Source organism: Botryllus schlosseri, chromosome 2 (genome assembly GCF_051294905.1).
Source record: "Botryllus schlosseri isolate E-star chromosome 2, Bs_hap1, whole genome shotgun sequence".
Classification (NCBI taxonomy): Eukaryota; Metazoa; Chordata; class Ascidiacea; order Stolidobranchia; family Styelidae; genus Botryllus; species Botryllus schlosseri.
Genome location: NC_137237.1, coordinates 19,120,468 through 19,147,997, shown reverse-complemented (window position 1 = coordinate 19,147,997; position 27,530 = coordinate 19,120,468). Strand labels below are relative to the sequence as shown.

At 40.6% G+C, this 27,530-nt stretch overlaps 1 protein-coding gene and 1 long non-coding RNA gene across 3 annotated transcripts in view; one reads left to right on the top strand and one right to left on the bottom strand.

Annotated features, from left to right (window-relative positions):
- The window catches only part of LOC145434014 (uncharacterized), a 39,158-nt gene extending 33,294 nt beyond the window's left edge, over window positions 1–5,864 (top strand). The window contains exon 2 of the long non-coding RNA XR_013913253.1: window positions 4,437–5,864. This is a non-coding gene — a long non-coding RNA (uncharacterized LOC145434014). The remainder of the gene's footprint in view (window positions 1–4,436) is intronic.
- On the bottom strand, window positions 346–24,991 carry LOC145434013 (uncharacterized). 2 transcript variants are annotated; one of them, XM_080311288.1, is made up of 31 exons: window positions 24,870–24,991; window positions 23,410–23,511; window positions 19,708–19,818; window positions 18,855–18,974; window positions 18,668–18,784; window positions 16,321–16,440; window positions 16,142–16,258; window positions 14,132–14,251; window positions 13,950–14,069; window positions 13,771–13,890; window positions 13,586–13,711; window positions 12,552–12,671; window positions 12,363–12,488; window positions 10,752–10,880; window positions 10,535–10,642; window positions 10,335–10,439; window positions 9,208–9,321; window positions 9,000–9,143; window positions 8,075–8,182; window positions 7,889–8,002; window positions 7,702–7,818; window positions 6,875–6,991; window positions 2,972–3,082; window positions 2,791–2,901; window positions 2,619–2,729; window positions 2,359–2,469; window positions 2,114–2,224; window positions 1,399–1,509; window positions 1,223–1,333; window positions 1,052–1,162; window positions 346–554 (listed from the first exon to the last, which is right to left on the bottom strand). In XM_080311288.1, the coding sequence occupies exons 1-31, from the start codon at window positions 24,922–24,924 to the stop codon at window positions 544–546; spliced, it is 3,429 nt and encodes a 1,142-aa protein (XP_080167414.1). In that variant the 5' UTR covers window positions 24,925–24,991; the 3' UTR covers window positions 346–543. The 2 variants fall into 2 exon arrangements, with proteins under 2 accessions (XP_080167414.1, XP_080167415.1); XM_080311289.1 differs by lacking the exon at window positions 10,535–10,642.
- Between the last annotated feature and the right edge of the window lie 2,539 nt (window positions 24,992–27,530).

Sequence of the window (27,530 nt, the reverse complement as noted above, 5' to 3'; positions counted from 1 at the left end):
GTAGATCGCGCGGAGCGCGAACAAATGTTCAGGATAACTAAAATCTACCCCCAAAAGGCTCTGTATTATGATGATTTATCTAATAATTTTAGCTTTTTTCCATTTTGAAAGCTTATGTGAAATATTGTGCAACAAAACATGGTTATAATATGTCGTGTTCATCAAATCATTTGGCGTGCCATGAAAAATCATCTCGCGTGCCACAAATGGCACGCGTGCCGGGGTTTGCCGACCCCTGGCCTACTCGAATCCTAGAATTCTCATTGGCCTGAAAAGCGTTTCGCGCGAAACTGATTGATACATATCAGACACCCATCAGCAGCATACTATAAAAGAATACTTGAACCACATTATTTCCACTGTATTAAAATTTCGATCTGATGCTACTTCGGCAAAGGAAGAACAACAAAGAAAGTTATACGCGCTATAGCCGATAATCGAAATGATAGATCCAGGTCAATTTGTTAACAATGGCAGCAGGAGCTCTCTCGCTAACGGCTTTTCCTTTTTCGTTTTGGCAGCAGTCTGGTAGGCAATCGATTGTCAAACCGGTTCTGTAAGGAAAATAACTTACTCCAACCGCATTTCAAAACACGATTTTTATCTGGTGGCGTCTCCAGCAATGAAAGGTCGTCCGGGAATTATAATTGTGATCGGTGAAATTTACCGTAGCTGGGGCGCTTAGCTAAGCGTAATCTGCTCGGTAATGAGATCAAATCGCAGGATTCGGTCAATAACCTAACGCCAAAGTTCAATTACCAAGTAGGTAATTAGCAAAGCGAACACCGTAATCAGTGTAATGTGCACTCAGTTCCCTCGCACTAGCATACCCGAATCATTATTCATATTGTCTCCTCCTTGATTTCATGGCGTAGGCCTATGCGTCGTGGCCGTTAGTGATGGATCATAACATTCTTTTAAAACTGAGTGCGCCTGAGTGTGCGCTTTAGGCTTATTAGTCAATATAGAGCACGGCAGATTATGCGGTATACTTCTCAAGCGCTTCAATCATTGGTGCAGAGAAGACTAGCTAATAGCCGGATAGACTTACGATCACAAAATTCTCCAGTGTAATTAGGATCACACTCGCAGCCAGGAAATCCTGATATGATTTCACAACGTCCGTGCTGACACGGCGCATTCAAGCACGGGTCATCGTACACTTAAAATAAACAAAACTTGTGACAGGGCATCCCTACGTTTGCTTTTATGAGCATCTTACCTTCGCAATGTTCCCCAGAATAGAAAAGATCACACATGCAGCTAGCGGTTCCGGATATTGTCTGACAGTGCCCGTTTTGGCATGTCAAAGATTCGCACGGATCTTCATAAACTGACGAAAGTGGAACCGGGTTGCAACTGTTTAATGCATGATGATGAGCTCTATGGCCTACTTACCTTCACAGTATTTTCCAGTGTATGAACCATAGCAATCGCATTTAGGGGAGTCGTGAACTATCATGCACAACCCATTTTGGCAGCCGTACGTGTCACACCGGTCGTCATACTCTGAAATATTTTTGAAATAAATGATGAATCCTTATAATCTGATCTAGTACTATGGTAGCTGTAATGGTTGTTTTTGTTGCAGGCAGAACCCACAGCTGCTGCGATGTACGGCTCTTTGGATAGTATCGTCGTTGTAGCCTTGTCGATTGTTTCGTATAGTACGTAATAATTAATCGGCATTTCAAGTTTCACTTCGCCGTTCAATGTCGTGTCTTATGGAGTAAACAAAAATCTGACCAGCATATGTGGATTACACATAAGTAGCTCTACTTCTAGTTTTTAGTTTTAAAAGCGAGCAGCTCTAGTTCTGGTATAAGTTGCTACTAATTTTGAAAATCCAGTAGTTTGACAAAGTCTGATATCAGGCAATTACAGCACCAAGGTCTCCTTGTGACGTCAAAGTACCAATTAGCTTTTGTCTACAGACGTCACCACCGCGCTGCCGTTTACAGGCTCTCGATTCATCATTAGACATTGTATTATTGCATAACCCCACTATCATATTTAGGAATAGGAATTTAGGATCACCAAAGCAACAGCACCATAATCAATTTAACATTGTGATTTGATGGCAATATCACAAATCCAATCACTAACAGCTTACTTTCACAGTATTGACCAAAGTACGAAGCATCGCATACACAAGTAGCAGCACCATCACCGGCATCACAGTATCCATTTACGCAGTTATAATCTCTGCACGGATCGATGTAATCTGAACAAAAATATATTATAAGCCTCATCAAAAGACGTTTGGATAAAGAAGGGTCAGAATTGCATGAATGATAGTCGCAATGAAATCGACTATTTGAGATCTCACAAATGGGAAAAATCGACGACCAAACTTGCCTGTGCAATATCTCCCAGAATAGTTTGGGAAACAATCGCAGACCGCGAATCCACCCTTGTTGTGGCACACCCCGTGCTGGCAGTACACGTCAAAGCAAGGATCATTGAACGCTGAACAAAGCCATTCAATGTTATAAGCAGTATGAAGAAAATTGAGCAATTTACTATGAGTCTCTTTCAATTCCATATTGTTTTCATTAACAAGATACAAACTTCAACTTTTGCTGTGGGTAATTTCGCGCAATACAAGATTCGCTTACTTTCACAATGAGGCCCGCTGTAATCTGCGTTACATCTGCAGACCGGTGAATAATTCTCCAGTACGCATGCACCGGTATTGCATGAATAGTCCTTGCACGGATCTTCATACACTGTAATTTTACTGCGTGTCAACGTTGTCGCCAATTTATTCGTGATTTATCAACGTCTTACCGTCACAATGCGCTCCGGAATATAGGCGATGGCATTTGCAGGTCGGTTGAAATGCGTCTAAATGGCAATCCCCATTTACGCAGCGATAAGATCCACACGGGTCATTGTAAACTGACAAGATATGATGTTGATATCGGATTGCACAAGTTGATAATAATAATAATTAAGAGCATATATTTACCGCTGCAATGCTTCCCGGAGTAGAAGGGATGGCAGTCGCATATAGGATCACCGCGAACAACATTGCATTTTCCTCTGTCGCAGCGATATCCGACGCAAGGATCTCTGTACTCTATCGAATATAGTTCTTGTTTATTGTAGAAGTGCAAAACGCGCACCTACAATAAGTCAAACCGTGAATGTAATACTGATGAGGTAATGGGTGAAATTATCATAAGAATCGCGCAAAATAGTGTCTGTGTCATATCGACTCAACATATTCACCTACCTCTCATCGGAAAAGGGGTGTATTTACACCTGTATACCCCCGTGAGATAAGAGTGTGAATATACACCCGTGGTAAACGAAACCAGAACCTACCTCAGACTAACAACACGGTATAAATCAAACACAACATATTTATCCCACTGATGCTTATACGTAAGGACGTAGGAAGGTAAAAGGTGTATAGGATATATAATTCTGACTTAGGTTCTGTTTTCGCGTACCGCCCTTTTCAGCCCTTTGGGTGTGAATACGCACTCTTCTGCTAGGAGTGTATTATAGCGTCATTAGTCATTTGCGTTAATCGTGAAGATACATCTCGTAATTTTGAAAATAGCCATATCCGATAACCATTGAAATTATTCGATCCCTTGGGCAAATCTACTTTCTTAGACTGTATACTTGGGTGTTTTTATGCCTATATATTCTACTTTGGGTTGAAGTATAGTTTTGATATGTCTTGGGAATTGCTACCTCTAGTCAGGGCATGGTAGGGTATGGTATCGAAATTTTAAAGTACGGTATGCAATGTATGAAAGTATGCAAGGAAGTATGGTATGGAACGATTAAGGCGGGTATGGAGTATGGACATTTACCGTTCCATACCATACCAGACATGGGGTAATCGTGATTAGTAATCGTAATCGATTACGACGATTACAGCATTTTCAAGTAATCGTAATCGCAATCGATTACATTCGAAAAAATTCCGAAGTAATCGTAATCGTAATCGACTACTCCCCATATCTAATCGATTTCTCTGTGAAAGAACGATTACTTTTTATTTGTACAAGGACTATGACATAAACTGAACATTCGTGAACAAGGAAAAGATGTTATACCAGGTTCGTTATACCAGGTTCGTGACAGCACAAACGTCTGATTTTCAAACGCCACTGCTCATTATTACGTCAGAAGCAGCCTATTAGCTTTGCGCGTCATTGTGTAAGAAGTATCCACAGTAAATAGATATTCGATGTACCTACGTCGTCCATTAGTCTGATTGTAAGAACACCCGCCATGCTGTATATCAGGTTATCAACGCGTTCCACACGCCACTACCTCGCAGCAGTATAATTTATCTCCGCTCTGCCTATAGTTTAAAATAGTACCTTGTGTGTTGATGTTTGGTTATGGTTATGCTTATGCTTAGTTAAACGCAGTTTGACCGTTGCTGCTTGGCGAGCAGTAGGCCTATCCAGTACGTACGTACACCGGACAAAGATTTGAAATTTTGTACTCGTCAAATAAAACATTGCAGTTTCCACCACCAAGCAGTAAAAATCAACAGCTGGTGATATATACATCATAGGCGAGCCGTTTTGCCATTTCTCGTAACGGCAGCTTGCAGTACAATATCTGTATTAAGTTGAAGGCAGAATTTTATGTTCGCATCGTCTTATTCTCATATGACTCTACTTGAAAGGGGCGCCTATCGTTATTTCATAATTCTTTATTCAACATTGGGACCTGCCGCCATGGCCGTGGCCTTATATATCATGATAGCGTGGGTTGTAGCTGGAACCAGGACAAAAACAGCAATTCGTCCCCCAGTCTAAACGTTGGTCTTTGGCCCCCATAGGGTGGTAATCTCAAATTGAAGACTGAATTTCGTCAAGAAATTTAGTAATTGCAATATATTACTATTAATTTTTAATCCTCTCTCAGCCCGCGATGGTTAGATATACCCGTAGAGTTTATTTGTTTGAGGTAATCATGATGTTTGTCGACTACCTCAGACATTTTCACCAGGCCGATTTTATGCATTTTCGATTCCGTAGCTGCCGACTTGTAGCACCTAGCACGGCCCACTTCTAAGCTTTTTTTAGGACACCGCTTACGTGGATGAGGCGGCGAGGAGGAGCCTAGATAAACCCCCAACACTTAGGTCGGAATTCCGAAGTCGACCTCGTTCAGACTCGAACCCGCAACCCATTGGTGTTGCAGCCGTGGATTATACCACTGCGCTATCTCGCCACACAATTACCTACCTGTAGAGCTGGGGCAACGTAATTCATAATTATGACCTCTGGTTTCTTGTTATAATTACTTTAGTATATGTTCTTAATTCGTGAACTCCGGTTTGTTATATCATCAAAAGATATTGTAGTGGCTCAAACGTAGCAGACTAAAAGAAAAACTTTCGTGAGACGCATAAACAAATTGTCATGTCTTTATATCTGACTGCATGTCTAGCAACTCAAGTTGTAAATTACTATAGGGTCAGTGGCCACATTAACTATAATAGGACTTGAAAACATTTTCATCATGGTTGAAAAGCATTCATTCAATGCGGCCGTTGAGCTTAACAATCAAGTCAAATAATCCATTGGTTTGCTGGTCAGATAGCGCTATAAAACGTGTTGTAACACCCCCTGCACTTAATTAAGTCTGGTGATGAGCAGACTTAAATTTGAGTGACGATCCAGACGCATTTGTGTGTGAGCATACTTTTTGACGTGAGTCGAGTAACGAAATCGTTGCTGAGTAGAGAATCGCTACTCGACACCAAAGGAATTGGTCTTCACCCTAAATTATAAACTCCAGATTCCAAGCAAAGCAAGTGAAATTTTGAATATCAATTTTTTGTTATAGATTGATTTTTTATTATTTTTGTTGGATTTTCCAACGTCAAGGGGAGCCGGAAGTTGGTTAGCTGAGAGCCACATGCGGCTCTCGGATCCGCGGTTGGCAATCATTGATCTAGAGAGGATTATCAAGTTAATTAGATATCTTGAAAATACTCTATAACTTATGTTGGTTTACGAAATACTTTTTGAGTCCCCTTCGAGCTCGCTCTCCACCCTATTGGGAAATTTGGGGTGCGGCAGTTATAGCCCTGGTAAGAATGCAAATCGTTGGGCGCGATAAATTGACCTCTATGAAAATGGGCAATGGATACATTATGACGTAACAAACAGATGACGCATCTTTTTAAAGGGAGTTTGCTATCTCATTAGGCCTTTTCAGCGCAATCCATATATTGTCTTTCAACATAGCTTCTAAGAAGCAAAATAAATGTAATCGTGAGTAATCGTGATTACTTTTCCAATGTAATCGTAATCGTAATCGACTACTTCTTGATTTTGCTGTAATCGTAATCGTAATCGTAATCGCGTCATTCAGAAGTAATCGTAATCGCAATCGATTACATTCATGAAGTAATCACCCCATGTCTGTACCATACCATGACCTGCTCCTAATAATTGAGTTGGAATTTACGGCAATGCTTGTACTTTTGTGGTTTGTGGTATTCATGATGCTTTTCGACCGAAATGGTCATATATACCAGACCGATATTCTTCATTTTTATTCCGTAGCTGCCGACTTGTAGCACAGCCAACTTCTATACTTTTTTAAGACACCGATTACGTGGATTAGATGGCGAGAAGGAGCCTAGATAAACCTCCAACACTTGGGAAGGGATTCTGGAGTCGACCTCAGTAGACCTATTGGTGTTGCAGCTGTTGATCATACCACTACGCGATATCCCGCTACCCTATTTCTTCTTTCAATTAAGTAGCAACGGCATGTGCCTTTTTAAGTATGACAGAAGGGTTACACAGTCTCCCGCCGACTCCTTCAATACCCACAATGAATTTATCGTGTCGGCGATGTAAAGAGTATTCAAAAATTATACCTTCACATGTATTTCCGTGATAATTCTTGGGACATTTACATCCGACGGATTTCCAAGTTTCCATGAAACAGAGTCCTCCATTAAGACAGGATGACTCCGAGCATCGAATCGGCATTTCTGTGAATTTGAAACCGCATGAAACATCGATCTAACAAAAACGTTTCTAGATAACTAAGTATAAGCTGGCTTAAATACTATAGAGTAGGTAATATAATCTCGTCAGAATCAAGGAATTGTATGCGGTGTCTTCCAAAGTGCGAGAGAGTACTCAAGTTACAATCGTGTATACACTGGATTGTATACATCGTAGGCCTGCTGAAAACGTACATATGTACAACGTACGTTTTCTTTTCTTTTATATGAATTTGATATCATTTTTTATCTATTCAAAACACCGCCAGATTGCGATACAGTGAAAATAGAGAAAGCAGTCGAAAAGATTCGGTGAAGTCAACCTATTAAACACCCAGATCGGTCCAAAAACATAATAAAAACGAAAGAACGTGTTGACACTTGAGACGCACAATACACAGTTGCACAGCACATAAGTCAATGAGAATTAGCCTGCAGTATTATCCAAAAACGGACAGGCAATGTAGTAGTAGTAGTGTCAAATAGTTTGGGCGTTGAGTTACAAGTGTCACCAAGGGCATGCATTCATAATATTGAAATAATTGTTATAATGTACCCTGTACTAGGTTTCTAAAGACTGCACACTAGTAAATATATAAATCAGTTAAAAGACTTGCTGGTGATATCAGTCGATACTCATACTCAAGTAAGAGTTTGTGTGACGCTAACCGAGCTAAATCCATCAACGGACCCACCTTCACATGTCTTCCCTTTATAACCGTACTTGCATTTGCAAATAGCCATTCCGTTTAGATTGATGCAATCGGCTCTATTTTTACAGGGATTGGAATTCGGATGACAAGGCGAGTTGGCTGGAATAAAGAGCAATTTTTTAACGGTTGTCATTGCAAGCCATTAACCGTGAAGACAAATCTGACTTACATGACAGGCACGTTTTCCCAAAATATCCTTCGGGGCATTTGCATTCGTATTTATATCCCTTTGCTATACATACTCCGTTGTTCCGACACGGGCTAGGGACGCACGGATCTTTTTCTGTGGTGTACATAAACCAGAATCAACTTTCAGACGTCGGACTAAATCTGATGGGTATACTATAGAACATACGAATGCATTTATTCCCAACTTTCTTGTATCCCGTGTTGCATATGCATTGCTCCTTTTCACAGCGACTGTGTTCCGGGCATTTCTGTCTTTTGCATTTACCCTTTTTCACTGTAAAGAATGTGAACAACATATTTTAATATCATGATACACTATTCGCCCCTGGCTATACCACGGTGATTCAAACACCAATCCCAAGTGAAACACGTAGAGTTGCATTTAAAACAAATGGGGTTTCAAAAGTTGCATAATTTTGCCACAATTGTGTAAATACTTTCGAAAAATATGTAGTATGAGCCTATACGGATGTTTGCACCCGATATATTAGACATATACGATATCGAATGGTTGGAATCCTCAAAATCGCCGTCGATTCAACAGCTATAGCTAGACTTAAAGTTATACATCATTGGTACGGAATGGAAGTTCTGATGCTGATGACAACTGCTAAACGATGTATAGTTCTGGTACAAGGTATAATTTGGTCCGTTTAAGACGGATCGGCAACCTTTTCGTCAAAGGAGTCATATGTAACCTATAATTTAAATTGTCAATGCCAATCCACTGTGATGTCACGATTGAAGATTGTTGACGTCATGACTAGTACCAAACGAAAAAAAGTAAAATACATCTTTTAAACATGCATGACTTCTTAATTGCAAACTGGATCACGTCTGACAGTACAGGCTACGCTTGTTAGATCAATTTTTTGATTCGCAGTTGGGATCACATATTCTAATGCTAAAACGTCAGACCGGCCACGTCCGAATAGCTATAGATAGCTAACCAACGTAGGTTAGTTATCAATAGTCGACCGTGTCCTGATAGCACGCGACGATAAGTTTAGTGACAAGGTTATCAAATATAAATAAGATCGTGCCGTGATCCGGCTGTCTTTACGATACACAAGATCAGAATCCGTACTTACGTAGTAAAGGAAGTGGGATGCAAGTCTTCAAAACGGGAAAATAAATAGTTCCGAACGGACACTTGCATATCCCGATCATGGCGTGTGGTGGGGCGTAGCAGCGCTGATTGAAATGGCATTTTACGTTCCGGCATGGATCATTCGCTGTACAACAAAATATCGTTTCACATAGGCATCTCTTCATTTGCGTCACTAATCATCATCTCACGAACGCAGTGACCGTGCTGGTCACGGTGATATTCCTCCTTGCAGAAGCAATGTTTGTCTTTGTTGCAATAACTGTTGTCGGAGCATCGTCTTCCGTTTTTGCAGTGGTCAAATTCTGAATAGAAAACCTCTACTATTCTCTCAAACTGCTTTATCAAGTTGTTTTTCGGTAATACACGACTTTCAGTACCACCGCAAAACGACTTAAAATATTTTCTAGTAATTTTTCGATTAACTCTATCACTGAAATCGTTACATCAACTATATGTCTATGTGGTCGGACCTATATTCATCCATAGCACGAATAGTCAATAGGCGTTGGTCGTGTGGATTCGTATCACAATTCACCAAATTGTTCTGATTTATCGACAAGTGAAAGTCCGAAGGCTGTTTTACCAAATTACTTTTGCAACCAGGGTTGTATTTAAAATACGTCATGTTTTTAAACACCCCTGTTGTCAGTAAAAGCCCCGTTTAAAAATAATACTTCATAATAGCCTGGCCATAACTATTTTCGGAAGACGATGTAGCTTGATCCAGCGCTAAAAGTAGCGGTAATATGCGATATCAAACTTCAACGTATTACTCAAACTAATGACGCGTGTAAATATTTCCCGAATATACAAATAGTAAGATTTTGGGTCATTCTATGTCGTGCGCAGGCATGTAAATGATCCGGATATTGTAATTGTAGATGGTATTTTAATATATCTGTGCTCAAGACTAAAATAAACAACAACAAAAAGCAGTATAACAAATATTTTGCATATCTGCGTTTTAAATGCATTTCCATTTTGAACACAGCTCCCTTTACAAGTAGCCTATTATTATTTCGGGACTGCTCAATCTCTTCGAATTGAAATAGTTTTGGCATCTAGAACGCTACCTGTGCTTGCATTTCAGAAGAACTCTATAGCTTTATTCCCAAGTGTTCGAGTATCAGCGATACTGACTGTAACCGACTCGAAAAAGGAGCAGAGTCGGTGGTGCACACAGAAAATGGGGCGCCGAATGTATCTCCAGAGAAACATCGAACAGTAAGACTAATTTCAGGTTATATTATCGCGCTGCCAGCCTGAAGACGACGATACAATATCAAATGTTTGCGGGCACACGTGATCAACACACCATAACAATGTCCATGCGGAGTCCTTTGATATCCATCCTTACATACACATTTCCCATCCTGGCATCGTGTGTTCGGCATGTGACATCTCACGTGCCGACATTGATCTGTAACAGTGTAACAGTATATTACATTCAGATTGAAAGTACAAGCGCAATTGAATATTTGAAAGGCTATGCAGTTACTGGCTTGCTGCCCTCACCTATACATTTTCCCGACATTGAAATAGAATGCCCATGCTTGCACACGCATTTTCCTTCAATACAGACGCTCGCGAATGGGCACATTTTCTTATGACATGCATTGACACCTTGTGAGAAAGATAACATGGAGATGAATTGGAAGATGTATAATCATATATAAATTGATAAACGATGGTACATTGGTACATACATGATGCATGCCGAAACAATATATACCTTTGCTTTTGCAATTTCCCTCTGGAGTCATAACGAATCCATCGGTGCATTCGCAAACGCCAGCACCGGTTGTAGCCTTACACACGCTGTTCTTGGGACACCTGATGACGTCACAAGGGCTTTTCTTTGCTAAAATAGCAGTTATATTTTAACTTCTCACTTGCGATATCCCCGAGAAAACAGAATGTGCAAAATATATGGTCGAATACGATCGATATTCCTATGTCAGATGTATCGCTAAATGTGTGGAATATTAATCACGGTCCCTCCCCTTTCAACCACCCTCTTTGACAAATTTATTCATAGAATACGGTCAGATACCATCAGAGGTGGTCAGTAACGAAGTACTTCTACTTTGAGAAGTACTTAAAGTAGATTTTGCCACCTCGCACTACTTTTTAAGTAGTTGCTATTTTAGACTACTTCTACTTCTACTTGACAGTTTTCAGTATTTTAGGCAAAAATAGGCATAGAATACCTACTTACTTACTTACTTACTTACTTGTGAACCGCCAATACTACTTCTACTTGGGTAGAAATTCCGGCGTTACTTCTATTTCTACTTCAGTAGCGACGGTGACTACTTTGATCACCTCTGGATACCATCAAATGTCTCTTCGTTTATAGCAAGGGTCACCATCACCAACAGGCGGTCCACGAACTGATTTGAGAATCTAAGTAAAACATTTTGAAATGCTGAAATTGATTTCATTTTCAAAATATTGTTGTTGTTGTTGTTTCGAAATAAGCTAGTCGCCTGTGCCCAACATCACTATTCCGCGCTAGTTGAAAGGCTTCGGCAATGGCAACAGCATTCCATCGAGGGAGGATCAGTCATGACTAAGCAGTAAGCATATTGACTTGACGTGCAATAACCCAGACACTGACAAGACCTAGGCGCTTGGAAAACGGCTTAGGGCTTCTCTAAAAGATCAATCTTTAAGTGGAGATGGTCTTTCAGCTACTAACGTGTCTGGCAATCCCCAATATCGATTCCTTAGCCGCTAAAAAGCGTTATCAGGTATCGTGCGCAGTTCACAATTCAAAATAAGATGAAGTTGATGATCGGGGTATGTCTTATTGCGTTCGTACTTCTTTATTAACATATTACTTCTTTTGTGATAACTATGCCAATCGTTCATGTTAAATAATACAGCGTTGTACTGACGTAAAGTTTTAAAAACGTATAGTTGTTTAATTGTGTGACCTATTTTGTCTCGATGTTATATTCTTGCGGCACGCGGCCTCTACAAAATTTGAAAAGTGAGCCGCGACCCGTTTTGAGAGTCCACATGGTTTATAGGAACAAAGGGGCTCACCGAAACAGTTTCATATTGGCCAAGAAGAACGTGCGAATATACATGGAGTCAGGGATATCTACAATCTGATGTAAATTAGGGTCAGCATATGTTATTTGAACCCAAAAAGAGGAAACTTCCTACAAGTCACAAATGATGAAATAGCCTTCATTAATTTGAATTTTGTTGACTAAAATAAAGGTCCTTTTCCGACTCAACTTCCCTGGTCGGTGTATAGACTTCTGATCCGACAGTGATTATGTAAGGTGTATTTCGTGTTTCGTATATATCAATCACCACCACAAACACACACCTTCGCATCGCCCCATTTTCCCACGACCATACCCCACTTTGCATATGCAGTGTGGTCGCAAGCCTTTCACGATGCACAGTTCGTCTGTATGGCACTGTTTTGTTGCGCACGAATCTCTATAAGCACCTAAAAGCAAAAATGCAATAAAACCTCAATCACCTACGCAATGATATATTCACAGTCATTTACGTATGCATTTTCCCTCTCCCGTAAGAGTGAATCCCCGATGGCACCGACAGGATGGTTGTCCGTGTTGCACGATGCAATGACTAAATTTGGGACAGCTATGATGATCACATGGGTTTTTCTCTGAAAGATATGACAAAGTGCGATTTCATAATTGTTTGTTTGTCTCGCTACATGATTTCTGGTCACATTACAGGAGTGGTCAAAGCAGTGTTGCTGCTCATGTAGTATAGTATATAGAGATATAGTTCCAAGATATTTTAAAACTACTACACGTGGACGTATAAAATGAAAGGGTTCAGTAGTAATTAAGCAGGTAGCTTCAAAACATATTTGGTCAAGGGTTCACATACTTTCTGGAGGTTGATACTTTCGAAATTACTAGATGTATCTTCTCGACCAACGCAAAATCAATAATGATCCTAACACATAGGTGCACGCTTCCACAAGATATATTCGACAGTTGGTGCAATGCCTATTGCAAGAGGTTAACATAAGAGGCATGCAACCGTATCTCAAAACTATACATTCAACTTCTCAGAATCCGAAGTGTGGAAAGTAAGTAGATCTGCCTAAACAAATGTTCAAGCAGTGGTAGTAGTCTCAAAATATACATACTTGCAAGTACACCAAGCCTACTAGGGTAGGGTTACCATATTTTGGAAATCTGAAAAGAGGACACTTTTTCAGAATTTTCAGACTTGCAAAACCAGAGGAGAATTCTCAAAAAATGGTAAATTTTCCCACTTTGTGATCGGTTGACTAAAAAGAGGTCAACTTTCCACTCAGCTCCCGAAATACCCGCCGGAGCGTCACTTCGGTGCTGATTTACGGCATCTCAGTCGAATTTTGCTATAAATATGACCAACATTCTCAAAAAAGAGGACAAAAGGGCGTCCTCCGAGGACACTTTAAAAAAAGAGGACAAATCCTCTTAAAAGGGGGCGTATGGTAACCCTATACTAGGGTACATTGATTAAGTAGAAGTACTTTGTTACTGACCGCCTCTGTTATATTATCAGGACCTCGGCACTTACTGGTGCATTTCTTGAAATTGTCTTTCACATATCCCGCCTTACAGACGCAATAGGCGTTTCCGTTGTAAACGGCGCATAATTCGTTGGCCTCGCACTCTTTCACTGTGCATGGATCGACTGGATCTCCTACAAGTTAAATTAAATTCCTCACCATATAGCAATTGGATATAAAGTATTCCGTTTACGTTTACAGGTCCCTTTAGGGCCCCTTGAACAACCGTCGTCGCACACGCACGACGGCTTTCCCGATATAAGTTTACAGTGGCTGAGTGCAGGACAACGATGTTTGGCGCAAGGATTAGCTTCTGCGAACAAACATAACGGTATAACTGACAGCAAAGAAGACACTATAATCTCAACTTACTATCGCAAACTCCTTCGTGCGTCATGTGGTATCCAGAATGACAAAAACAAGTCGGAATATCGTCTCTAACTTTGCAAATCGAATTTGATGGACAGGTCACTCCATAACACGCATTCACCGCTGTAGATGTAATATCACTATCAACGCGTGAATGAATTACGTGATAGCCCAATTTTTCATACGTTGACAAGTTCCATCCGAGGTCATGTCACATCCTTCGTCGCAGACACATATCCCTCGCTGACCGCGAGCTTGGCAGTGGCTGTATTTTTGACATATCTTATTCGCACACGGGTCTTGAGCTAAATGCGTAAATGCTGTTAAGCAAACTGGCAACCTGCAGTCCGGTGCAGGTAAAGTGCATGTGTAGTGACGTAGTTACACTCAACAGAAAACCATTGTTTTGAGTTTTGACTATCGCTTGTTATAATGAATTCTTATATTATCAACGTACGTCGTACAATTATACATTGCTAGTGACAAATTTGATGTCACAGAGTCTGTGATCTGAGGGCATATCTAATAATGTGGAGCGGATCGACAAATTCTCTGGTCCGGCTCCGATCCGGTTCGCCAATTCTCTGGTCCGGCTCCAATCCGGCTCCGGCCGTATCAGGCTCGGCCGATCCGGCTTCGGCCAAAAATGAAAAAGTCCAGCCGGAAATCCGGCCCAACATGGTACGGTGGTTCCGTGAATTTAAAAATACGGCTCAAAAATAACAAAACTCACAATAACATAGAAGTGACTCCATAATCTGAATTACTGCAGAGAAGAAATGCATAATGCATCGGACCTTTTTAATATCACGTCCATTCACAAGTCTATAGATATAATGGTAAGCTGTTTTCAAGATTAGCTTCCGGAAAAACGTCATGGCGAAGCGAGATCATTTAGTATTTTACGATGTTGGCTCCTACCGAAATTTCGCGAAAACTACAGCGGCCAAATAATTTTCGTTCTTTTCTGCAATGAAGCTAATATACTCCTGTGCGTATTTCAATATATCTAATCTTTCATGTGCTGTACGTAATAAAGACACGTATCGGTTTGTATTGGAGATAACATGCAATGCAAATGAATATCTTAGGGTCGAGGCCAAAAAGTTTAGTACTGAAATCTGGATTTAAGATATACTGTGGATTGATCAACCCGGGTGGTAAATTATATCCAATAATTAGGGATGTAACTCGATGACTAGGCATTTTCATTGTCGCCGCTCGTGCATTTTGTTACCTCAATGTAGCTGGCACGCGCGACCCATGCTGCATTAGGCCAATGCGTATATATACTTCCATTTACCTTCAACTTGTTAATGAAAATGTCAGCATATGGTGCAATCACTGATCGAATGTGTCCCGTTGGAGAACAGGGATATAGTTTCATCAATGAACAATTGAACATAGACACTTCACAGTGCAAAATGCCTCAGTCGCAAAGACGCAACGCCTATCAATGCGTACCATACACAGGCTTGCAAACGTTCAGTCATTTACTGCTTTTTTGTTTGCCCGTTGGATATTTTTTCATATTATATTAAATTTTGAAGCCACTCGTGATATCTTACCATTGGTTCGAGAGTGAAGGGCGATGATTCAAACGTGTCAGCAACGATTTTGAATTGTTATCATAAGTGGTATTGTGTGAATGCAAGTAATTATGCACGCATATCAAATCGACTATTCGGATTAGATATTGCAGAAGCAGTCGGTCGGTTTTGTATTTGGTGAATTGACTCTCCAACACCGTTCTCAATTCGGTCTTCACTCTCGCTGCTTGATGACACAAAGTGGATATTGCACGTTTTGTGACTTACTTTTGATATGAAAGATTAAAGAATACATTGTTTGACATCGTTAATTCGAGTATACAAGTACGAATTTCCGGCGATGTCAATAATGTCAGTACTTGTTCGCTATCGGTCTCGCGACCGTATTCAGTCTTAGATGGAGTTTACCGCCCGCTTCAGGCTGCATTCTCAAACAACCCGAAAATAAAATCTGAAAAATGCCAAAAATAAGCTATTTTTGGTAATTTTGGATGCCAAAAATGACACGGCCTGGAGATAAGTAATTCATTGTGCAGATATGCTTTGCAACTATACCTGCACTTCTTTTCGTGTTCCACAGATCATTATTGCATAACGTGACTAACTAAAACCAAGTATAACTGTAAAATAAACGCGTCAACGTACCTTCACAGCCGGTTTTCGTCATCGAAAACCCTTCCAGGCAACGACATAGTGCAACATCCAAATGTCGAACGCACTGACTATTTCTGGGGCAACGTAATTTTTGGCAAGGATCTCTCGCTGAAACGCAAACTGAACGTCACTACACATTGACGACGGGGTCGAATGCACTGGCACCGTACGTCGGCACGTCCCATCCGCAATCATGTCACAGCCTTCATCGCATTCGCACCTTGGAGCATTTCCCTTCATTACACAATGACTGAATTGACCGCAGTGATAGTTGGCGCACGAACGTTTCGCTGTAAATTCAAGCATATCCCTGAATGTGGTTACTTGAAGTCCACGGCCGAAGCTCTGATCACGGAATTTGATTTTCTCTATGTTCAATTGTTCATCTACATTCGGGGACGGGCAACATACGGCCCGCGGCGTGATTTTGAGCGGCCCCAGACAGTTTTCGTTCTTCAATGATAATATGGCCGGCGGTCACGGTCTTCCGCAATTTTCCACAATAATAATAATAATAACGTCAAATTATAGTGACTCTAGGTTTTTCCTCCTTTTTATTCAGACACAAATAAGTACTTTATTTTCTTTGTGTCCGACATGCAGCCGGAGTTCAAAGAACCTGTACAGGTACACAATATGATCGGCCACAGGTACTGCTTGGGTATATTCTTCAAATTTGAAGTGTGCATTGAATACGATTAATCCTTGTATAGGTGGATAAATACGCAGGAATCAGGCCCGCCAAGTACTTCATTTTTTCATGTCCGGCCCGCCGCCGACTGAAGAAGTTGCACGCCCTTGTTCTACAAGTACGTTATCTGTCTGCAACCCTTCCTAAGCAGTGAGTCAAATGTCAAAATATCAACAACTCTCCTACCAAACATTTCGGTATGAATTGCACATCGATTCTGAAAGTCTATAATATGGAGGCTTCTCGAGGAGTCTTGGGCAATTCATGGCTGTACTTCTTTACGTGTCCGTGATTTGACCTACTTTCTCATAGTCAAGGTTGGCATTGCAAAATACAAACTGTTCCACGCTTTATAGCGCCGATCGCGTGAAGCACTGCTAGGTTTTTCAGGCTTAAACATGGGAGTAAGTGGTTCAATTAACCCTTACTCTGGTGCTTAAAAGTAGGGATGGTGTGAACCTCTGAAAGGTTCAGGATCGTGTGAACACGAACCTTATTGAAAGGTTCGGTGTGAGCGCGAACGAGAACCTCGTGACGTCACGTGACGTCATATTGCTAATTTCAACCCTGTATTTCAGTGTAGTGATAGCCTAATGTACATCAGTATTCAGTACTTGATACCTAGCGCAGACTTGCGCCGCATATTTCCAACATCCTTCACTTTGCGAACACCTTCGACGAGGACTTGCAAGGGAATATAAAATAACGCCTTAACGGTCTAGGCCAGACCGGACAATGTATTTGGCGTCTGAGTATTGCTACGCTGATATTGAGCAGAGTGTAAAACGGGTTTCTATACTTGCGACCGATATTACCCAATTATCAGGTTACACAGCATTAGCCAACACCCCAATCGCATGAATTTGTTTTTGTTTTTTTATGATACAATAAACATATCAAATCAAGATTGAACCCATACGCTAGTTCGATTTTTTACATCAGACAACGATATCAATTTCATTGATTGGCACAATAAGCATCATTAGGAGACTACCTACACGCAGTGTATTTCGCTCTTGGTGTTGTGTGATTGCGGGTCAAACTCACAGCTGATAGTCACTAAATATTCATGAAAGGAAAGCTAGATATTTCGAGCAAACTTTTGTAACTAAGCAAGTAAAAATTTTGAGATTGTCAAGATGCATGCTCGTTTAGTGTTGATTGTTTTTTATGGCACTGTGCTCAAAGTGGCCCGCAGTTGAAATGCAATAAATTTCCACCAAAGATGTTATAATGAAGGGGAAATTGTAATATATGTAAAAGGTTCACAGAGCAGAACCTACCAAGGTTCGTTTGTGAACGTGAACCTCTAAATTTCTGAGGTTCACACACAGAACGCGAACGTGAACCTCACGTTCACACCATCCCTACTTGAAAGTGTTCAGATCATGCGCAACGCTTTTATTTTTGAGCCAATCGGGCAAGACACCACACTGACCGTGACCAGTGATCACCCTAATTGAAAGCTGGCGACCACATTTAGCTTGGCCGCATTGATTTTGAAAACAAAACGCCCAGAAATATTTCAGAGCGAAATATTCTCATATAATATTTTGTGATTTGGGCTCGTACAGAAATTTTGTGAAAAATAAAGTGTTCGAATTATTTTAGTTTATCTACGACTTATACGTGATGAAGCTTAGATGCGTTTTGCATATTTCAATGTAGCTATGACGTACATTTTACAATCTTACTACATAATAAAGACAAGTATTGGTTGGTACTGGGTATTAATAATTTTGATGAAGAAATGCTTTTCAACTGCTTGCAGTTCTTCCCTGTTCAATCGTCACTGTATAATGTGATTAAGAAATATAAAATCGTACCTTTACAACCAGTTTTCGTCATCGTAAATCCCTCCATGCAACGACATAGTGCTACATCCAAATGCCGCACGCATTGAGTATTGCTGGGGCAATGCACACTTCGGCAAGGGTCAGTCGCTAAAACGTAAATTCAGCATCACTACACAACTCACTGGCGACGGGGTCGATTCGACTGCTGGCACCCTACGTCTGCATGTCCCATCTGCAATCATGTCACAGCCTTCATCACATTCGCACCTTGGAGCATTTCCCTTCATTACACAATGACTGAATTGACCGCAATGATGGTTGGCACAAGAAAGCTTCGCTGTAAATTCAAGGATATCCGAATTAGCCGTGAATGTGGTCACCGAATTCCACAGCAGACGTTCTGATTGTTCATCTATTTATATCTTGTGTGTTGGTGACATTTCTACTACACTACAGTATGCTAAATGTCAAACAATCAACAACTCCCGTGCAAAACATTTCCGTATGAATTTCGGAGTTCACAGTTGAAACCATATCGTGAACTATTTATGACTATACTTCGATGAGCTTCTATGATCTATTTACTACCACTTGGTCGTGGTTTACCTAGATAAATTCAGACTAGTAATAACCGCCAAATAAGGGCATATTATCGTTGAATTACTATTGCATTTCAGGCTTAAAAATGGGAGTACTTGGTTCAAGAAGTCCGCTATCAAGTGCTTTCTAGTTTGTAGGTGGTGGGCACCTTCATGATTTTTGAACGTCTAAAACGAAAATAGTTCTCATCGGCATTCTCATCACAATCGTAGTATATTGTTTTTCGGTGTAATCAAGGCTCGAGTCAAGCAAAATATATGCAATGATGAGTAATAGAGATTGTTTTCCGAACAATCGCAATCTTAATCGACTTCATCGAAATTTTGCAGTTTCGGTTACATTGATGATGTAATCCCCCCATGGCTGCTACGAACATGCCTAATTAGAAAGGCGACTATGCGAAATGTACAGAATTGGATTGGAATCATTAAATGTTAGCTATAGGCTAATTTGCGATGTGATTCCCTTACCTGTAGGCCTACATACACCATCAGTCCTCTGGCAGCCAGCATCGCAAACGCACACACCGTGCTCGCAGTGGCTATGTATGGGACATCTCTTCCCGGAGCAAAGTCGTCGAGCTGAAGTGGAACAACGTTTAGGTAAACGACTTTACAGCCTGATTCCTGCTACAACACATTTGAATAGAACCCCTGTTAGGCAGTGTTGGGATGACTCGAGTCTGACTCGAATCAACTTTTTCGTATGACTTGACTTGATTCGAGTCACTTTGCTAAAATGACTTGACTTGACTTGACTCGGCGTATCAGAAATGTGGATTGACTCGTGACTCGGAGCAAATTTCACGAGTCAATTTCAAGTCACCAGCAAGTAATCGGGGTCGATAAAAATCACAGTAACTTGCATATGTTCGTATTGTTCGCGAAACGCTGGTGTAACCCGTGAGAGCGACCAACCATTCAATGATCGTGCGTTTTACTGAGCCTCCTTTGTTCTCTCACAAATAAATTGACCGCAAACGAAGTGATCGAAGCTTGCCTACGTTGTCGTAAACTAGTATAGTAAAGTCATTTAATAGCAAAATGTATTTTCTGTTCTCTGTTCTTACCGTAGCCAAACCTCTTGTTCTATTGAGATTGAATTAGAATATAGTTTATATAGTCCTCAACCATTGTCGCAGGCTCAATTTGTATCATATCAATTTGTAAATGGGTAATAGGCAGGCCTGTTTATTTTTGGATATTTGGTTTTATTTTTGGAGATTCTCCAAAAATAAGATTTGAAAACATCCAAAAATAAGCTTTTTTTGGATGATGTTTTTTCAAGTTTTTTAGTGAAATGTACGAGTCAGAGCAGTGTAAATACTGTTAAAACAACCAGGAAACTCACAAACACACACAAAATCAGCATGTGTGAGCGGGAGGGGGTCTCCGAAACGCTAAAAGTACTTCCACTTACTGGAAGGATTAGAGGCGACACGACAAGGGTTGAAGAGGCGGCATGGTATGAAATCGTGCTAGTGTGGGGCGGGCGCGACCTTGTGACGTAGGCCGAATACCGCCACCTCTACAACAATAACTTCGTCCACACGATGATGGGACTGAATGGCTACCTCCAACGGCAACAGGACTTGATCCAGGAAAAGAAAAGTATGTGCCTAAAGTTTGTAGACACATGTTGGTTGTCAATTAAGAAGATGACCACTTGGTTGACTAGACAACGTACCAAACTCCTCGGGGTTATAAACGATAAAAATCCGGCCTGTGCACCTCCGCTGCAGTGGTGGATCCAACTAATCATCCTCGAGCGCATGGCCACAGAGCTGAGCACTACCGTCACAAAGATTCAGGGACTTGGTCATCTGATCGTGGAGCATCAGGATGAGCTCCATCGCCTGGTCGAACGCCTTCGAGCTCGGTGCCCGCTGAGGACTGGGACAATGACACCCGCGGCAAGGAAGGTCCTCTGGTCAAAGGGTGCTGGACTATCAAGTTCACTGAGTCACGCAATTTCGTGGAGGATCAGAGTGCGCACTGTGCAGTCCTCGACCTTCTCGAGAATATCGACGAAGAAGAGAAGCAGTCCACGTTCGAGGCAGCCAGGAGCCTTTATAGCAGGGCTCATCGACGGCATAAAGAAAATTGAAGTTGCCGACAATGAAAGGGTTCTGCCCTGTCTACCACATCAAGTGGTGCAACCTCGTAGGCAGGACAGAACAAACACTTCTTGCTCTTTTAGATTCTAATAATATAAACAACAGTGATACATATATGTAAGCTGCTTTATTTGCAGCTCAGTGAATTGATCGACAAACACCGGGGTGGGCTGTCGAACAAGTGGACACCTGAGTAGATACAGAATATCGAAGACCAATTCCAATCCATGTCTGTCTGATACAAAATGGACGTCACTTTCAGGTGCATTATTGACGAGCGACAGTTCTTTGGACCCACATGGCTCGATGTTTCCCACAACTGCGACGGTCGAAGCCGACTTCTCGAAAATCAACTGGGAGAAAGGTCTCTACCGGGCGTCACCAACTGATTTTTATTTGGAGGGCATTCTCCAGGCCAAAGACTTTGTGACGAATATTAGAAAGTTAGATCAAGATCACTGATGATGTCGATGTGTAGAAGAACATGAATACATGATAATAACATACTTTCGGTGAAGTTTTCTATGTAGTATTTGGGCTAAAAATACCTTCATTTCTTATTTTTGGAGATTCTCCAAAAATAAAATTTGAAAACATCCAAAACTAAGCTATTTTAGTTATTTTTGGAGAAATCCAAAAATAAACAGGCCTGGTAATAGGGCTCTTCAAAAATGACTTTTTTCTCAAATCGTACTGGCTACTTGATAAAATTATTAGGTTACCTAATTTAAGCCTACACACAAAATTTGGTTCAATTCCAGCCAGTAACCGCTTTGCTACAGGAGAAGAAGGTTTCTATTTATTATATAAATATAAATAATAAAAAATTTGAAAATTTTCTGTTCACCCCATGAAAGTGTTAGGCTGTCTATAGAAACGATGCTCACCAAATTTGTTCAATTGCAACCAGTGGAAGCGGAGTTATTGCCGTCGAAAAATTTTGATTTGAATAAAATAGTATTTACGGTGAGCACAATTATAATAAATAAACAAAGAATCGGTCACCGTAAATACTATTTTATTCAAATCTAAATTTTTCGACGGCAATAACTCCGCTTCCACTGGTTGGAATTGAAACAAATTTGGTGAGCGTCGTTTCTATAGAGAGCCTAACACTTTCATGGGGTGAACAGAAAATTTTCAAATTTTTTATTATTTATATTTATATAATAAATAGAAACCTTCTTCTCCTGTAGCAAAGCGGTTACTGGCTGGAATTGAACCAAATTTTGTGTGTAGGCTTAAATTAGGTAACCTAACAATTTTATCAAGTAGCCAGTACGATTTGACAAAAAAGTCATTTTTGAAGAGCCCTAATGAGTAATGTATTGCATCTTATATATTCGTTTCTCTATTCTCTATTTTGGCTGGCAACTATAAACTGAGGCTATGCAATTATTCTTACGTAGTTTAGCGATGCAGCACCTTCTCGCGTGTATATATTTAACTTCATATTTGTTCATCGGTTCAAAATCAATGAACACTCAATCTGCATTTCAGACATAGCTAGCATAATGCAATGACGTAATTAAGCCTAATAATTCGAAAAGGCAACTTGATTTGAATTGTGACTTGACTCGTGACTTAACTTGACTTGACTCGACTTGACTCGAGTCACCTCCAAAAATCGAGTGACTTGACTTGACTCGAGTCAAAATGTGCAATGACTCGTGACTCGAAGGTAGTGACTTGATCCCAACACTGCTGTTAGGTAACACTGAGACTCATAGGCCTAGCTACATATTTATATGCTGCCCCGCCATTATACTTGAAATCCAGAATGACTTTTTAGTACCAATGATACATAAAACTTCTAAATGCGTCTGCTTCGTAACCCTATATAGCCGGGTTCCGCGAATTGTCATGCCTATCCGTTCCAATACAGTGATTTTCAACTGGTCAGCATTTGAACGATAGTACATAACCTACGCGTGATTGGCTTCAATGCAATTCACATGTGAATGATCGGGTTAGCAGATGACACAAACTTTCGACAGGATGACACTTTCTTGGGCTACACGTAGGCCCTGTAAAAGACATGCTTAGTTTTACTTACGTAGGCATTGTTTTCCGTGAAGTCTTGTATAACCGCGTATGCAGTAGCAACGGTGCTGGTAAGGGTGATAAATTTCATTGTGTGGACATTTCGCCCTTATTTCTGAAATATGCCACAATGATATTTAATTCCTGAGTACAATGTGCGTAGTAGCTCTATTTCACATATCTGTAGAGTGCATATGCGTCGAATATCACTATTACAACGGAAGTAAAAAATTACGCTTCCGAATTTTCCGACAATAGGGCTTTCGGTAAGCCAACTCAACATATTTCTAAATAAATATGTAAATGAGTAGGGAAGAGGTCAGAGCTCATACTTGACTTTTCTTCGTATCACATCCAAAATTGTCCTGTTACTTGATTGATATTGATATATCATATAAATTGAGGATGATTTTAGCATCATCGAGGTATACCATCAGTCGGATGCTAACACGGATATTTAAGCGTGACGCCTATTACCGCTAATTAGTAATTACGGACAGGACTACGTGTTCTCAAGGTATTGCGCTAATCGACACATATTATCTCGAGTGGCGCGACTCACAGTCGGCAGGAAAGCGGCCCATTTAAATGTACGATTGTATCTACTATAGAACGTGGCATGGGCGTACATCGTACAATCACCTTGAATAATTTTTTCCGAAGTGATTCTATGAGGAACCCTACTCAAAGTTTATTATATTTTGCTAGCACTTCGATCTCTGCTACTTTGACCACCAGTATATATTATTAGTGAGTGACTGATTATAGATTACTTAACTCCGTAAGTTGGTAATATATAAACGATGGACCAGGGGATGGGCAACTATTTTTCACCACGCGCCAAATGAAAAGCAGAAAAAAACGTTGGCGGATGGTACCGCGTGCTATGTCGTTGACCTGAAGGTGGGGATATCACAAATTGTTTACCGATAATGTACAAAAGATATTAGATGTCTACTGTTGAAATGATGGGGCGTAGGGTGATGGAATGGTTCGACTTAAATCGATTTGTTGTATGAATGAACGAACTTTGCTGTCTATCTATGCCAAATGCGCCAAACAGGAGGAGTCCGAGCGAGATAGTGTAATAGCGATGCGTTCGGCTTCTTGGTCGTGGGTTCAATCCCCGGCCGGAAGACCAAAGACTCGAAAACTGGTATCCGCGACTATCCTGCTAGGCGCTCAGCATTTACGGATAGCACGAAGAAGAAAAATACGGTGGTGCAGACTAGATGACGTCTCTTAAAGGTCGTACCGCATCTCCATCGTCACAGTATCTCAATGGTGCAGGCGAAAATAAATATGAATTCTCTTTCTCTATACAAAGCGCGTATATTACATGTAGATGGAGATTGCATCATTTCTATGCGCAGTCATAGTGCATTGCAACAGACGCATCTAATGACCAAATTTATGATATCGAAGTAATGCGTTTGAGCTATAACAGTAAAGTCACCAGAAAAGCTTACTCACCTTGTAATAGCTGAAGAATTATAAAAAATAAAAAACATAAGCGCAATGCACTCATGGCGTATCACTTGGTTCACTTTGGCCCTGACAAGAATGCGAGAAAAAAGTGATCACGTCTTTACGACACTGCCTTTTATACAATAATCATGTCATTTATTGTTTTGACGGATGAATTTCCGAGAATTCGATTCCTTTTACCTGTGATAATTAATGTCGCGTCAATAGTGTGCGATAATTTTTGTGACATAATTGCTGGAAATCTCGTTCATTGAGAAATGTTTGACGTGTAGACTTAATCATCCAATCAATATTGCAAATTTGGGTCAATTGCTGATTATGATGCGTAAGCCAGTGTTATATGACTCTTGTATCGGAATTTACTTCGTACCAGAGCGCTTTAATTAGGAGAAGCACGTCCGTTGCGGACAGTGAGGATGCAGCCAATTCAACGCCAGACAATAGCGACGCGTTTACATCCAAATTATCGGACCTTTCGAGTGAGAAGTTGGAAATTATGGCTTCTAAAATATACTAATCAGCTGGGAACGTCATTGGATCATCAGGTCTCAAATCCGATCATAGACAACGGCGCTGTTGCTATGATCCTTATATTTTGTTATTAGAGGGAGACGTGTAGACTGCCGGGAAGAAGGCTCACATGAATGACAGGAGTCCTGAAGCATGCTTGGTGTGCGATTATTCTACTAAACAGTTTATAGTGTGATAATGTCCTTTATCTTTCTTTGATCCTTCGCTGCTCTCTGGAATTTGCCCTATAACGTTTGTTCACACTGAAGGACAGGGACATGGACGACGCCACATATGTCAGTGAAAGTTACTGATTTTTGGAAGATAATCCGAGCTGCATGTTCAATAGATCGCAGTTGCACAATGTACCCCCCCCCCCCCCCGCGCATGTCACCTCGACCAGCGGGAATTCTGCCTTGGAAACGGACCACTGACAGCCCAATGAAGATGTTCCCACTTACCAGCAACTTCCATTTTTCTATACTTATTAGCAGGCCGTGTTATTTTTGGCATATGCCAAAACTGCCAAAAATAACTTATTTTTGGCATTTTTCGATTTTTATTTTTGGCAGTTTTGGCATCGTCCTCTAAATAGATAGTTTCAGCCTCGAATTAGTCACAAAACGCTTTATTTGGGCTAGTTTGTCAAAAGACACCACAAAATGTGCAGCATCCACGTATAATCAGCGCCAACAAACAATAAGAAGAAAAAACCTAACGATTTCATAGGTTAATAATATCAAACGAAACCACAAAATGTCCAGTATCCATCCGACTCGGTGCCAATAAGCAAAAAAGAAGAAGAAAAGCCTGACAAACACGCTCAACAGCTGATTGTTACAGCTGTTGAATATACTTAAATCGTTTGCACTGTAACAGTGCTTCCAAACTCAGGTCAGCTAAGTTTCTCCTAAATTCATTTCTCGCCCAGCGAATCTGGGAAATATCGGCTTCAACAGTAGCCGTTGAGGGAAAGAATGTTGCCAGTCATCCACAAAAGGTTTTCAAAGCTTCAAAATCTTTGGAGGGCCGAACCGGCTTCCATGCATCATGAAAAGAGATCACTTCGCCAGTGCCATCGATCTCATCGCGGAAAGAATTTTCTTCTCGATCCTTTTCCAGGAGTTTCCTGTGTTGTCTCTCAACACATTCTATTTAGTAGCCCGACTATCATTTCTCCTTCAGTCTATCGATATATTTTCGGAGGACTTTTGTCACTTCAGGTGGCTTTAATATTACCAACGCGCATGGAAGAGTCCTGGGAAGGTTAGCTTGTTTGAGAACATTGACGCAACAAGACTGTCTGGCAAAACGAGACTATGCAGCTCAGAAATAGCCAGACAGGTTGTTCCGTCACAATGTTCAACTCGATCACAATCCAAAAATTGTGGTTGATTTTGGGGGTTCCAGCTCCATGAGCAGAATATAATTTATATTTTAATAATCAGTACTGCGGCAGCTTCTCATTGATACCCGTTTTATCAAATTTAGTGCTCGACAAGCCGGTCAAAAATGGTCGTAAAATTGCCTTTGGGCAAATGGACAGTATGACGTATACCAAATGCAGTCAGCCGTTCAATCACGCTGTGCCCACATCATTTTAGGACCAGAGTTGGATCAATTACAATATTCAAATTCAATTACAATTACAATTACAATTACTTCCTTGCATGTTTCAATTACATTACAATTACAATTACTCAATGCTAAAAATATCAAATTACAATTACAATTACAATTACTGTTAAACATGTAATTAATTACAATTATAATTACAATTACAATTACTTTTAAACAGGTAATTGATTCAGTAAAGAGGTGTTCTTTGACAACCGTAGCGACGTAATTAGCGACAATCTCAAGCTATTCATGTTTCATTCCTGATATGTAGAATACCCTTTTAATTAAAAAAAACTCGAACGTATTCGAACTATTCCTAATCATGAGTAATGAAAACTAAAAGCACAGAAAAATGTTTCAAGCGACTGTTAAGAACCAAAGGTTTGAGCGACCAACAGCAAATAGGCTACATGACAATCAATGAAATGTAATCAAACGATTAGGCTACTCAGAGCTGAGTGAGGATAATGAAATGTAGCCTAATTGGTAAGGCGTCAGCGATAAGGATGATACCGA